Source organism: Scyliorhinus canicula, chromosome 9, assembly GCF_902713615.1.
Source record: "Scyliorhinus canicula chromosome 9, sScyCan1.1, whole genome shotgun sequence".
In the NCBI taxonomy this organism is placed as follows: Eukaryota; Metazoa; Chordata; class Chondrichthyes; order Carcharhiniformes; family Scyliorhinidae; genus Scyliorhinus; species Scyliorhinus canicula.
Genome location: NC_052154.1, coordinates 117,023,627 through 117,038,824, shown reverse-complemented (window position 1 = coordinate 117,038,824; position 15,198 = coordinate 117,023,627). Strand labels below are relative to the sequence as shown.

Genomic DNA, 15,198 nt, shown 5'->3' with positions numbered 1-15,198 from the left:
CCCACTGCGCCATCGTGCTGCCCTGGCAGTATGTTCATTTTGATCGCCTGCAGTTTCCCTACCAGGGTAAGTGGAAGTGCATCCCATCTCTGTCAGTCCATTTTTACTTCCTCCGCCAGACTGGTCAGGTTCCACTTAATAATAATAATCTTTATTGTCACAAGTAGGTTTACATTAACATTGCAATTAAGTTACTATGAAAAGCCCCTAGTCGCCACATTCCGGTGCCTGTTTGGGTACACGGAGGGAGAATTCAGAATGTCCAAATTACCTAACAGCACGTCTTTCGTTACTTGTTGCAGGAAACCGAGTACCTGGAGGAAACCCACGGAGACACAGGGAGAACGTGCAGACTCCGCACAGACAGTGACCCAAGCCAGGAATCGAACCTCAGACCCTGGTGTTGTGAAGCAACAGTGCTAACCACTGTGCTACCATGCTGCCCTTGTGGATCTGTGTCCGTCGTTAGCTATCTGGATCCCCAGGTAGCAGAATTTGGTTTGGGCTAGTTTGAATGGTAGTCCCTCCAAATCTGTCCCTCCCCCGTCTGGTTAACCGGGAATGCCTCGCTCTTGCCCAAGTTGAGATTGTAGCCCGATAAGGCTCCGGACTCTCTCAGAAGTTGCACGATTGCTTTCAGGCCGTTCTGTGGGTCTGAGACATATAGGAGAAGGTCATCCGCAGAGAGCGACACTGTGCTCTCTGCATCCTCTTTGTACCCCTCCAGCTTTTTGCGTCTCGCAGAGTGATCGCCAGGGGTTCAATTGCCAGGACAGCAAAAGCGGAGACAGTGGGCATCCCTGCCTTGTGCCTCTGTGTAGCTGGAAGTATTCAGAGCTGGTGGTGTTCGTCTGAACGCTCGCCTTGGGGGCGTTGTATAGAAGTTTCACCCATGAGGTGAATACCGTCCCTAGCCCAAACTACTCCAGCATTCTGATGAGGTGCTTCCATTCGACTCAGTTGAAGGCCTTTTCTGCATCTAGAGAGACGATCACCTTTGGTGTTCTCTCCCCAAAAGGAGTCATTATTACCATCAGCAGCTGCCTGATGTTCACAGTTAGCTGCCCACCCTTGACAAAGTCCTCTGTGACCACCTTTGGTACGTAATTCTACAGTCTCCTTGCCAGGGCCATTGAGAGTATCTTTGCATCTACATTCAGCAGTAAAATGGGTTTGTATGATCCACATTCCGTCGGGTCCTTGTCTTTTTTAGGTATCAGCGATATCGTGGCCTGTGTTAGCATTGGAGGCAGAGTGCCCTCGCTAGCGAATCTGCGAACATGCCCTGTAGGTGTGGAGTGGGCTGGTGGCAATTTCCTATAGAAGTCTGCCGGGATCCCGCAGGATCCTGGCGCTTTCCCCGCCTCATGGAGTTGACAGTCTCCATGATCTATCCCAGTTCTATTGGTGTTTCCAGCTCCCCCAACCTATCGAATTCCGTCTCAAGCCCAAACTATTCCCTCGAGGAACCGTTTCATTTCCGCATCCCCGTCAGGGGGGTTTGGAGGTGTACAGCTCTCAGTAGAATGTCTCAAATGTTCAGTTGATCTCATTTTGCTTGATTACCAGTCTGCCTATGCTATCCTTCACCTGTGCTATTTCCCATGTGGCTGCCTGCTTTCTCAGCTGGTGAGCCAGTAGGCGGCCAGCCTTTTCCCCGTGCTCATAGAAGATCCCCCATGTCTGGTGGAGTTGGTACACTGCTTTCCTGGTGGATAGCAGGTTAAAGTCCATTTGTAGCTTTTTCCTCTCCGCCAGAAGCTCTATGGTCAGGGCCTGGGAGTATTTTTTGTCGACCTCCAGGATGGAGTCGATCAGTTGTTGCCTGGCCACCCTCTCTTCCCTATCTCTTTGTGCCTTGTAGGCTATAACCTCTTCCTTAATCACCACTTTTAGTACCACCCAGAACGTGGAAGGTGAGATTTCCCCATTCCGGTTGTTTGTAACGTACTCACCCATGGCCTGCGATATTTTCTGCCAGTAGGTCCTTCCCCAACCTTCACATGGGGCCCTGGGCATGGCCCATCCCCAACCTCACATCCACGTAATGTGGCACGTGGTCGGAGGTAACGATCGTGGAGTATTCCGCTCTTGCTATCCCTGGAAGCACGGTTTTCCCCACTGCAAAGAAGTCTATCCTCGAGTATGCTTTGTGGACCGATGAAAAGAATGAGAATTCATTCTCACCGGGGTGTAGGACCGACATGGGTCAACCGCCCCCATCTGCTCCATGAATATTGCCAGATCCCTGGCCATACCCATCCTTTTACCCAGTCTGGGGTTCAATCGGTCTGTCAATGGGTCCTGTACACAGTTGAAGTCGCTCCCAATGATCAGTCAGTGTGTGTCACTGTCGGGGATTTTCGCCATGATCTTTTTTATGAAGCCTGTGTTGTCCCAGTTGGGTGCGTACACATTAACCAGGACTACCAGTGCCCAGTCTAAGACACCGCTGACCATGACGCACCGTCCCCCATGGTCTGTAACCGACCTTGTCACCTTGTACCTCGTCCTCTTACTAATCAATACGGCTACTTCCCTAGGCCTCATCCCGTAACACGAGTGATATTTCTGTCCCACCCAGCCCTTTCTTACAGTCGGTCTTTCTCCCTCAGGCGTGTCTCCTGTAGGAAGACTATGTCAGCTTTCAGGCTTCTCAGATGGGCAAAGATTCTGCATCCTTTCACCGGGCCATTAAGTCCCCTAACATTCCAGGTAATAATGCTGGTGGGGGTTTTTGTCCCTCCCATTCCTGCAGATACTTACCCGGTTGACGCACCCCTGCATGCCAGGGTTTCCCTTTGTTAGGGTGCTGCCCAAAATGGCCGCGGACTCCGTTCTCGCTATGAGGCCAGGCGCTTGCACTCCAGGGTTGCCCTTTGTCTGGGGACCCTCCAAAGTGGCTGCTTGCGAAGCCATCTTGTTTCCTCAACCAGTTCCTCTGTTTCCGAGACCTGTACGATACCTAGCACATTTTTCCTTCTCTGTCCCTTTTCCCCACATTCCCCCACTCTGTGCCCCCCCCCTTCCCCAATGCTTCCCCCTTCCCAAACCTATACCCCCCCCGACCAGGCATTCCCTCCCTGCCGGGAGATGCGCCGCGCTCTCCCTTGCTTTCTGTCTTCCCGTGCTAGCTACTTATGCTAGTGTTTTGGCCCTCCTCCCTGGGCTGGTCTAGCCCCTTCCTTATGTCCGCCGACTGCCCGTTCTCCCTGTCTAAACCCTCACCTGCCTTCCCCAGTCCCCGCTCCTTTCTAAAACCCTTCATAATCCGAACAAGGCTGCACAATTCGTGCAAGCATGCTGACTGTCCAATGAGTCTTTTGCTCTTTCAGAGTCTTTCCCTACACAACTCTCATCCTTGCCATGCTTCTCCCTTGTTCAGGCCGTTGGCTCTGACAAACTCATTTGCTTCCTCTGAGGAGTTGAAGTAATGCTCCTTTTTTGGGGATATGACCTGGAGCCTAGCTGGGAACAGTATACTGAAACATACCCCGTTCATGTACAGGGCAGACTTTGCCTGATTAAACTTGGTCTTGCATTTCGCTAGTTCTACCCCAATGTCCTGGTGAAGTCTGATTCTATGTCCTTCCCAGGTGCTTGCTTTTGTTTGCCATGCCCACCGCAGGATCCTCTCACAGTCCTGGTATGGGTGGACCGTTGTGATAATCACCCTCGGCTGCTCCCCAGTCTTACGTTTTGGTCTGAGCGACCTGTGTGCTCTGGCGAGCTCTGGGGGTCTGGGGAAGCTATCTCCCCCCCGACTAAGTTGCCCAGCATTTGGGCGACGTAGTCCATCGGGTCTTTGCACTCAATGCCTTCCAGCAGGCCCACAAACCTGATGTTTTGGCATCACGACCCGTTTGCCTTGTCTGTGACTTTTCCCCTTAGGATCCCCTGGGCCGCCACCAATCTTTTTCCTCTAACTCTTGCATATTCTGATTTTAATTGCTCCATCATTGGTGGCCATGCCTTCTGCTGCTTTGGCATCAAACACTGAAATTCCCTATCAAAACCTTTTTGCTTTGCTACCCTGCCTCTCCTTAAGATGCTCCTTAAAGCCTACCTCATTGACCAGGTTACCTGTTTACCTGTCTTAATATCTCATTATATGGCTTGGTTTCCAATTTTGTTTGATAATGCTCTTCTAAAGTGTTCTGGGACACGTTACTTTGGCAAAAATATTGAGTTTTGTTGTAGAGTTAAGATTTAGTGTTACTTGCTTCATCAATTATCTGAATGAAGGTGTTAGGAGAACTGCAGGTAGGTTGGCAGATGATAATAAAGACGTGCAAGGGTGATCCTTAGATGAGAGAAACAGAATGGAGATGAATGTAATATGCCTATCTGTAAGTGACTAATATTTTAACAGGAATAAATGTTGCACAATGCACTTGGTGAGGGCTAATAGCAAACATGTGCAGCACGGTAGCATGGTGGTTAGCATAAATGCTTCACAGCTCCAGGGTCCCAGGTTCGATTCCCGGCTGGGTCACTGTCTGTGTGGAGTCTGCACGTCCTCCCCGTGTGTGCGTGGGTTTCCTCCGGGTGCTCCGGTTTCCTCCCACAGTCCAAAGATGTGCGAGTTAGGTGGATTGGCCATGCTAAATTGCCCGTAGTGTCCTAAAAGGTAAGGTTAAGGGGGAGGGGGTTGTTGGGTTACGGGTGGATACGTGGGTTTGAGTAGGGTGATCATTGCTCGGCACAACATCGAGGGCCGAAGGGCCTGTTCTGTGCTGTACTGTTCTATATTCTATCTATATGTGGACATCCTGCTTGGAGAAGAATGTAGATGTTATTTACAAGTCACTGGAGGTCCATAACCAGAGGCTACAGCAAAAATAGATTGACCGTTAGGATCTATTGTCAGGTCAATTAAATACAAAACAAGAAATAGTATTTGTTCCTGTGCAAGGCCTTGACATCAGGTCAAATGTAGAATAACTGCTCTGTTCAATTTTGAAATCTTCATTGTTATATTGCCCAGAGTCTCCCCCATCTGTAGTATACAGGTACTGCACCATAACTTGCTGTAGAGTAGCTGCCCTCGCATTGCTGGAACCTATCTAATTGAGTCCCATTTAAAAGCATGCTCCTTGTTCATCATTTCACCATTTTTATGGGAACATAACCCCCACGAATGGCTGGACTTTACTGTACTGTGTTCAGTTTTCACTTCTTCACATGACGGTCGCGAGAAGAATTTCAGTGTAGGACAACTCGATTGGTAACCTTGTTACTATGACAGGCTTAGAGAGCATTGAAGTTTTGAACTCGAAAAGGTGACTGAGGTCTTTAAAATAATGTAAGGAAGAGACTCTGTTAAAATCAGCTTTGACAAAGAGTCATTGGACTCGAAACGTTAGCTCTTTTCTCTCCCTCCAGGTGCTGCCAGACTCGCTGAGATTTTTCAGCATTTTCCCTTCCGTTAAAATGGATGAGTCATTTGAACAAGAAAAGTTAGAGAGGCGGGAGACCTGCTACAAGTTTCATAAATACAGAATTAGTTTGTATGTTAGGAAATACTTCTCTTCGCAGAAAGTTGCTGACCTCCGAAAGAAGCTGCCAACAAAAGCAGTGGTACAGATTTATTGCAAGTATTCAAAAGGGAGCTGGATGAGTTGCTGAATGTCCAGCATAACCGAACAGAGAAGGTAGAAACAGGTAGTGGGTTGGGGAATGGGGTTGTCAGCAAGGTGACAGATGTATTCCAGTCAATGCAGTCTCCAGCTGGTTTGAATTCCTTTGTGAACCAGAGAGGAATTTACCAGAGAGGAATTTACCAGAGCTCCTCGCCCCTAAATTAATTTGGATGGTGGTTGGGGGCATGGTGCGCATAAATTACATCTTGACAGTGCTTGACAGTGGACTATGCTTGGTGGACCAGCTGGTATTTTTCTGCAGCGTTATATTTATATGTTTACGCACCAGAGATCACTTGAAGATCACAGTGCGATTAAAATTTCACATTACAACATGGGTTTGAGCCTGCCTTAGCGGTCTGCGGGGTCACAGACACAAGCGGAAAATCCGGAGAGAATGAAATTTGTGATTTTCCACGCTCCTTGCCGGTAACATCACAAGGTTCACGCCCACAAGCGCGAGAAACTTATTTTAATGTTTATGAATACATTTCAATCTATTTACCCAGCCCCCTGCCACGTGACCATCCTCACCGAATATTCAACTCTCGTTGACGTGACGTCACATCAACGAGATTTACAACAGCCATTCGAAGATGTAAATCGATCGGGGGTGCAAAGGTAAGTAAGTATAGACCCCGGGATGAGAGGGACATGCCCGATGGCACTGCCAGGGTGTCAGTGCCAACCTGTGCCAAGGGTCAGGCAGGGACGGGCCCTCTGTAGCCACACTGGGGCAGGGTGAAGGGTGGGTTCTGTTGTGTGCGTTGGTGTTGATGGTGGTATGTGTGTAAATAGAGTGAGGGATTGAAGAAAGTGTCCAAAACAGCATTATCAGTATTACTGAACTGCAAATTTGAGTTGAAGCCATGGGAAGCTCATATAAATTCACTAGTGAAACAATTTCATGAAGTGCAAACCCACAGGATTGATTCCTTAAATGGAGGAAAATGTATACAAGCTGGTGTTCAGAGGAGACAAATCTATGCAACTGGAAACGCTATTGCTTAGAATCATACCTGATTGGTTGGTTTGTTAACAAATGCTCCCACTTTCCTGATAAAGGTGGTCTCCAGTGTATCTTGTGGCGTTCCGCTCTTCCCTTCACTGCTCTTTGATAACAATTCTGTTTCACCACTTTAAAAGCAAAAAGAGGGAAAACTGATCAGGTGGAGGTGTGAAAAATGCTCGTCAATGGTGTAATTGCTTTTTTCTTACCTCATTCAATATGGGTGAATGGAACTCTCTACTCAAACCAGATCAGGTATTGAACAGATTGAATACAATGTAAAAGCCTATTGCTCCTTTGCAAATAAATGCCACTGAAGATGAAAGCATCAGCCTTCCATTGGTCTAATCAAGTTGGACAAATTTTCAATTTCTAGGTTGTCCTGCATTGGAGACGTGAACCCAGAGAGCAAGACTGAGGCTACAAGTGCTCATTTTCATTAAAGCCTTTACCTTTAGCACAGAGGAGAAAGGCACACTCTAGCTTCAGCCTTTATTTGATCTGGGTTCAAGAGCAGGTGACAAGTGAGAGTGCTATGACCCTCAAATCAGATGTAATCATTTCAATAAAGGACCAAGAGTTCATTGCAGGATATCATCCAAAGCATTGGAGAAAAATATTTTTAAACATATTCCTTGTACATAACCTGAAAGGATGGTCAATATTCTCTCCACCTCTAAATCAGCCACTGAGAGGATTGATTACATTTCGGTTTGTTGAAATAGTTAAACACTAAAAGCACTTCTGCTGCCTTGTGAAATAACACCAAAATATTTCTTGTGAATTAATTTAGAATTATTTTCATTCTGGACAATATATAAATGAATTATGTAAGATGAGAAACAAATCTGTGACGCCAGATCTGGAAGTCAGGTCTGCAGCTCTATGGTGGTTTGATATACATTATCTTAAATTTTGTGCCATTACTTCATGGCACTGATCTGGGAGTAGCTTTAGCCGAGTCCTGTGAGCAAACTGAAATAGAGAGGTGGCTAGTTTTAAATGCAACTTCCCGAGTATGGTGCTCATTATACTTCATACTGATTTAGGCCCAAGAATTTGCCTGCCAAGTTTCAGTCAGGGTCTCGCACGTTTACAGATTTGATATCAGTTACGCAGAATTCTATAAGCACCTCCTCAATCAATCAGAATGTTAATTCGAAATGTACCTGCTAGAAGGTGTTGCTGCCACATGTTGATTCATATCTGTCAAATTACAGAGAGGCACCCTATCGTGGTCAGCCTGGGTACCAGGAGCAGGATGTAGAGGCAAAACAGGTATACCTCCTTCTTTACTAGGGACTATCATCTAGGATAAAAAAAGGCAAGATTTGTAAACAATTATTAACTATGAAAGCTTTAATAAAATTCCAGTTGCAAGTAACCAACATATTGTTTGGCATTAGAGTGGAGCACAATGCTGTTGTAGTAATATAGAAATACAAATCAGTATCACTCAAACAATTAGTTGTACACCAAGTTTGAATTCTTGCCCCGAATATATTATTCTGCTAATGATAACTTGCAGGATTAGTTTTTAAAAAAAAAATAATTTTTATTCAAATTTTTCAATAACAAATTTTCTCCCAACAATAAAGTAAACGAGGTGTAGAAATAAACAGAAAGAGAAATCCCCCCCAGTACAAAGCAATACATTTATAACTTAATAACAATACACCCCCCCCCCCCCCCCCCCCCCCCCGGTTGCTGCTGAGATTGACCACCCTCTAACCCTCTGCCAGAAAATCGAGAAAGGGCTGCCACCGCTGGAAGAACCCTTGTACCGACCCCCTCAGGGCAAACTTAACCTTCTCCAGCCTGATGAACCCGGCCATGTCATTGATCCAGGCCTCCGGGCTCGGGGGCTTCGCGTCCCTCCACTGTAAGAGAATCCTACGCCGGGCTACTAGAGACGCAAAGGCCAGGGCTCCGGCCTCTCTCGCCTCCTGCATTCCCGGCTCCGACGCCACCCCAAAGATCGCGAGCCCCCAGCCCGGCTCCACCCTGGACCCGACCACCTTGGATTAAGTCCCCGCCACCCCCTTCCAAAACCCCTCCAACGCCGGACATGCCCAGAACATGTGGGTGTGGTTCGCCGGGCCTCCCGAACACCTCCCACACCTATCCTCTCCCCCAAATAACCGGCTCATCCTGGCCCCAGTCATGTGCGCCCTATGCAGCACCTTCAGCTGAATTAAGCTGAGCCGTGCGCAAGAAGAGGACGAGTTCACCCTCCCCAGGCCATCCGCCCACGTCCCATCGTCGATCTCTTCCCCCAGCCCCTCCTCCCACTTCGCTTTCAGCTCTTCCACCGAGGCCTCCTCCTCTTCCTGCATCATCTGATAAATTGCTGAGATCCTACGCTCACCAACCCACGTCCCCGAGAGCACCCTATCCTGCACCCCCCAGGCGGCAGCAGAGGGAACTCCGCCACCTGCCTCTTAACAAACGCCCTAATCTGCATATACCTGAAAGCATTCCCAGGGGGGAGGCCCCACTTCCCCTCCAACTCCTCTAAAGTCGCAAACTTCCCATCGAGGAAAAGGTCCCCCATCCGCCTGATGCCTGCCCTATGCCAACTCAAAAACCCACCATCCATTCTCCCTGGTGCAAACCGGTGATTTCCCCATATCGGGGCCCACACTGAGGCCTTCACTTTCCCCCTATGCCGCCTCCACTGCCCCCAAATTTTGAGGGACGCCACCACTACCGGATTCGTAGAATACCTTGCCGGGGGGAGTGGGAGCGGGGCCGTCACCAATGCCTCCAAACTCGTACCCACACAGGACGCCACCTCCAACCTCCTCCATGCGGCACCCTCCCCCTCCATCACCCACCTGCGAATCATTGCCACGTTCGCAGCCCAGTAATACCCACACAGGTTGGGCAACGCCAAGCCGCCTACCTCCCTTCCTCGCCCCACAGTCCTCCTCACTCTCGGGGTCTTCCGTGCCCACACGAACCCCAGAACACTCTTATTAACCTTCTTAAAAAAAGCCTTTGGAATCAATATGGGGAGGCACTGGAAAAGAAACAAAAACCTCGGGAGCACCGTCATCTTAACTGACTGGTCCCTACCCGCCAAAAGAGAGTGGCAGCGCGTCCCACCTCCTGAACTCCTCCATCTGTTCCACCAGCCTCGAAAAATTTAGCCTGTGCAGGGCCCCCCAGCTCCTAGCTATCTGGACCCCAAGATATCTAAAGCTCCTCTCCGCCCTCTTCAACGGGAGCTCTCCTATCTCCCTCTCCTGGTCCCCCAGGTGCAGCACAAACAGCTCATTCTTCCCCACGTTGAGCTTGTAGCCCGAAAAATCCCCAAACTCCCCAAGTATCTTCAACACCTCTGGCATCCCCCCGCCGGATCCGCGATGTACAACAGTAAATCATCTGCGTACAGCGACAACCGGTGCTCCCCCCCCACCCGCACAATCCCCCTCCAGTTCTTCGAATCCCTCAGCGCCATGGCCAAGGGCTCAATCGCTAACGCGACGAGCAGGGGAGACAAGGGGCACTCCTGCCTCATCCCCCGGGAAAGCCGAAAGTCCTCTGACCTCCTCCCATTCGTCACCACATTTGCTACCGGGGAGCTATACAGCAACCTCACCCAGCTGATGAATCCTTCACCAAACCCAAACCTCCTCAGCACTTCCCACAGGTAGCTCCACTCCAACCTGTCAAAAGCTTTCTCCGCATCCATCGATGCTACTATTTCCGCCTCCCCAGCCGCCGACGCCATCATCATAACATTGAGAAGTCACTGTACATTGACATTCAGCTGCCTCCCCTTCACAAACCCCGTTTGGTCCTCATGGATAACTATCGGGACCACATCTTCCCCCTCCTGGACAGTACCTTAGCCAACAGCTTTGCATCCACATTGAGGAGCGAAATCGGCCTGTAAGACCCACACTGGAGGGGGTCCTTATCCCGCTTCAGAATCAGTGAGATTATTGCTCTAGACATCGTCGGGGGCAGTGCCCCCTCTTCCCTCGCCTCATTCAGGGTCCTCACAAGCAGCGGGCCCAGCAGATCTGAAAACTTCTCATAAAACTCCACCGGGAACCCGTCAGGCCCCGGTGCTTTCCCTGTCTGCATGCTCCCCAGCGCCTCCATCAGCTCCTCCAACTCGATTGGGGCCCCCAGACCCTCCACCCGCTCATCCTCTACTCTTGGGAACTCCAGCTTATCCAGAAAGCAGTCCATCCCGCCCACCTCCCTAGGGGGCATCGCCCGGTACAGCCCCTTGTAAAAGGATCTGAACACCCCATTAATGTCCCTGCCACTCCGCACCAAGTTCCCTCCTGCATCTGTGACTCCCCCTATCTCTCTCGCTGCCTCCCGCTTCCTGGGCTGGTGGGCCAGCATCTAACTTGCCTTCTCCCCATACTCATATACCGCCCCCTGCGCCCTCCTCCACTGTGCCTACGCCTTCCGGGTGGTCAGTATATCAAACTACGCTTGGAGACTGCGACGCTTCCTCAAAAGCCCCTCCTCCGGGACATCCGCATATCTCCTGTCCACCCTTACCATTTCTTCCACCAGCCTCTCCCTCTCAACCCTCTCCCCCCTCTCCCTGTGCGCCCGAATGGATATCAGCTCCCCTCTAACCACTGCCTTCAGCGCTTCCCAAACCACCCCAACTTGCATCTCCCCTTTTCGTTGGCTTCCAAATACCTCTCTATACCCCTACGGACCCGCCCACATACTTCCTCCTCTGCCAGAAGCCCCACGTCTAACCTCCACAGCGGGCGCTGATCCTTCCCCTCCCCCAGCTCCAGGTCCACCGAATGCGGAGCATGGTCAGATATGCGGAATGCGGAATATTTGGCTAATGGTAAAATTCTTGGTAGTGTGGATGAGCAGAGGGATCTCGGTGTCCATGTACATAGATCCCTGAAAGTTGCCACCCAGGTTGATAGGGTTGTGAAGAAGGCCTATGGTGTGTTGGCCTTTATTGGTAGAGGGATTGAGTTCCGGAGCCATGAGGTCATGTTGCAGTTGTACAAAACTCTAGTACGGCCGCATTTGGAGTATTGCGTACAGTTCTGGTCGCCTCATTATAGGAAGGACGTGGAAGCTTTGGAACGGGTGCAGAGGAGATTTACCAGGATGTTGCCTGGTATGGAGGGAAAATCTTATGAGGAAAGGCTGATGGACTTGAGGTTGTTTTCGTTAGAGAGAAGAAGGTTAAGAGGTGACTTAATAGAGGCATACAAAATGATCAGAGGGTTAGATAGGGTGGACAGCGAGAGCCTTCTCCGCGGATGGAGGGTGCTAGCACGAGGGGACATAGCCTTAAATTGAGGGGTAATAGATATAGGACAGAGGTCAGAGGTGGGTTTTTTACGCAAGAGTGGTGAGGCCGTGGAATGCCCTACCTGCAACAGTAGTGAACATGCCAACATTGAGGGCATTTATAAATTTATTGGATAAGCATATGGATGATAAGGGCATAGTGTAGGTTAGATGGCCTTTAGATTTTTTCCATGTCGGTGCAACATCGAGGGCCGAAGGGCCTGTACTGCACTGTATCGTTCTATGTTCTATGTTCTATGTACTCCGGCCCCACCACTCTCGGGATTAGCGCCCTGCTGAGAACAAAAAAGTCAATCCGGGAATAAGTCTTGTGGACATGGGAGAAAAAGGAGAACTCCCTACCTCTCCGGCTTCAAACACCTCCAAGGGTCTACCCATCCCATCTGATCCATGAACCCCCTCAGCACCGAGGCCGCCGCCGGCCTCCTGCCCGTCCTAGACTTCGAACGATCCAGAGCCGGATCCAACACAGTATTAAAGTCCCCACCCAAGATCAAACCCCCCATCTCCAGGTCCGGGATCTGGCTCAACATTCGCCGCATGAAGCCCGCATCGTCCCAGTTGGGGGCGTACACATTGACCAGAACCACCCGCTCCCCCTGAAGTCTACAACTCACCATTACGTATCTACCTCCACTGTCCGCCACCACACTCGACGCAACAAACGACAAGCTCTTGCCAACTAAGATCGCCATCCCTCGATTCTTCGCATCAAGCCCCGAGTGAAACGCCTGCCCCACCCAGCCTATTCTCAGCCTCACCTAATCTGCCACCTTAAGGTGCGTCTCCTGGAGCATAGCCACGTCCGATCCCAGCCCCTTCAGGTGCGCCAAGACCCGGGACCGCTTCACCGGTCCATTCAGCCCCCTCACGTTCCATGTGACCAGCCGAAACGGGGGGGTCTTCCCCCTCCCTCTGCGCCGGTCAGCCATAGCTCTCCCTCGGCTCACCATGTGCCTGGAGAACCCCCCAGGCCCGTTCCCCACGGTGGCAGACCCCCCCCCCCACCTCCCCCTTCACCAGCCATTCCCCTACGCAGCAGCAACCCAGTACACCCGCCCCCCGAGCACCCCCACCCAAGCTAGGGCCCCCCCAAACTGCGTAAACCCTACCATTGTACTTCCGTAAGTCAGCCGACTCCTGCGGACCCCGGCTGCTTCCGCCATCCCCCCCCCACCCCCCCCGATGCAACATAATCACCATTCCCCATTCCCAGTGCCGGCCCCGCCCACTACTCCTCCAGCGCGCGAAGAAAGCCCTTGCTTCCATCCCAAACCCCGCCCCCGACGCAACACGCTGTAAAAAGACAGGCACATGACCCAGCGGGACCGCAAACAGCTCCCCAACCCTCCACCAGTGAAAAAACGAAAAAGCACCCAAATAAATAAATAATAGCCCCCAAAAGCGAAAAAGCAGAACAGCAAAAAGGCATCATCAAACACAGCCAATAAAACCGAAAGGATACCAAGGAGGACAAAGCCTCCGGACTATGTACATCATTCCCCAGCCCCCCCAGTCCTCAGTTCGAGTCCAACTTCTCTGCCTGGACAAAGGCCCAGGCCTCCTCCGGAGAATCAAAGTAGAGCTGGTGGTCCTTGTAAGTGACCCAGAGGCGAGCCGGCTGTAACAGGCCAAACTTCACCCCCTTCCTATGAAGCACTTCCTTCGCCCAATTGAAACCAACCATTCTCTTCGCCATCTCCGCGCACCAGTCCTGATCTCTGCGTTCTCCCACCTGCTGCTCCTTTCCTTCTTCGCCCATCTCAGCACGCACTCACGGTCAACGAAGCGGTGAAATCGGACCAGCACCGCCTTAGGCGGCTCGTTCGGCCTGGGCTTCCTCAACAGCACTCGATGGGACCCCTGCAGCTCCAAGGGTCCTTGGAACGACCCCGCGCCCATTAACGAGTTCAGCATCACAACCACGTAGGCCCCCAAATCCGAACCTCCCAGCCCCTCCGGGAGGCCCAGAATCCGTAGGTTCTTCTGACGGGAGCGGTTCTCCATCTCCTCCATCCTTGCCCGCCATTTCTTGTGAAGCGCCTCGTGCGACTCCACCTTCACTGCCAGGGCCCAGGAGTTCGTCCTCGCTCTCCGAGGCCTTTTGCTTTAGCTCTCGGATCTCCGCACCCTGAGCCGTCTGAGTCGCCATGAGCTTGTCCAGCGAGGCCTTAAACGGTTCCAGGATCTCCGCCTTCAGCTCTCTGAAGCAGTGATGGAGCAGCTCCTGCGCCCACGGTGCCGGTTCCCCGCCCGCCATCTTGTTTTTCCTGCCTCGCACCTTTCTCTGCTCCAAAGCCGATTTTATGACCGCTCCGCTCCTGGTCCAGTCCATCCACTGGCAGATAAGCGCAGTGGATGTGTTCCCACCCGGGGAAAAGTCCAACCAGCACCGCTGCGGGCCCTTAAAAGAGCCCAAAAGACCAAAAATAGCGGGAACTACCGAACGTGAGGCTTAGCTCCGCATCACCACAACCGGAAGTCCTCAACGTGCAGGATTAGTGACCATGTGTCGGTACACTTCGGATTTAATTTTACATTGAGGGTATCCTTAAAATGTGAAATGTGCACAATTCAACCACAACATTTTTGTGGTAGCAAATACTCGTGTGTTAAAATATCGCACTGTGGAGATGCAGGATGCTTATTAACATATTTAAATTGGACTCCTGCAGTAAAACTAGGAGCCCGATTTGAAATTAACTTGCGCTGTGCAGGTTTTCTGGCCGGTAGCAAACTTGGCAGTGAAGTGAAGGCAGAAGCTGCTTGCTTCCCAGGCTAAGTGGCTGATTTAGTATCGCCTCAATATCGCCATATGAGGCTTGGTCGTAAATTTTGTTTGATGAAATTCTCTGTAATGCTTTACTATGTTAAACATGCAAGCTGTTATGAATAACTAACACGAGTGAAAAGCTAGCTCCTCTGTTGCTCAAGTGCAAAACGTAGATCCTTCGGAGTGATTTGGAAATTGTGTAATGTGCCGATTTGACAGTTAAGCAGTCATAGGTTCTGTATGCAGGAAATTGAAAGCATCATTTTTTTTGTGGAAGAAGAGTTTTCAAGGGGTGAGCAGAGGATTACAATGGGACTGGTATTTTTCTTTATCGAGACAAAAGCATCAGGCAGTGTGGCGAGTGGTAAACTATGCCAATAAAAAAATCTTTGGCAAGGTAGTTTAATTCCTGTTGTGGAACTGAATAATTTTATTTAAGGGGCATCTTGACAAATACA

The 15,198-nt window shown here is 50.5% G+C and overlaps 1 protein-coding gene across 1 annotated transcript in view; it reads right to left on the bottom strand.

Annotated features, from left to right (window-relative positions):
- Positions 1–15,198, bottom strand: part of atg13 (ATG13 autophagy related 13 homolog (S. cerevisiae)) — a 207,915-nt gene that overhangs the window by 35,575 nt on the left and 157,142 nt on the right. Inside the window, 2 exon segments of the mRNA XM_038807451.1 lie at positions 6,662–6,779; positions 7,821–7,960. Coding sequence (XP_038663379.1) covers positions 6,662–6,779; positions 7,821–7,960 — 258 coding nt within the window.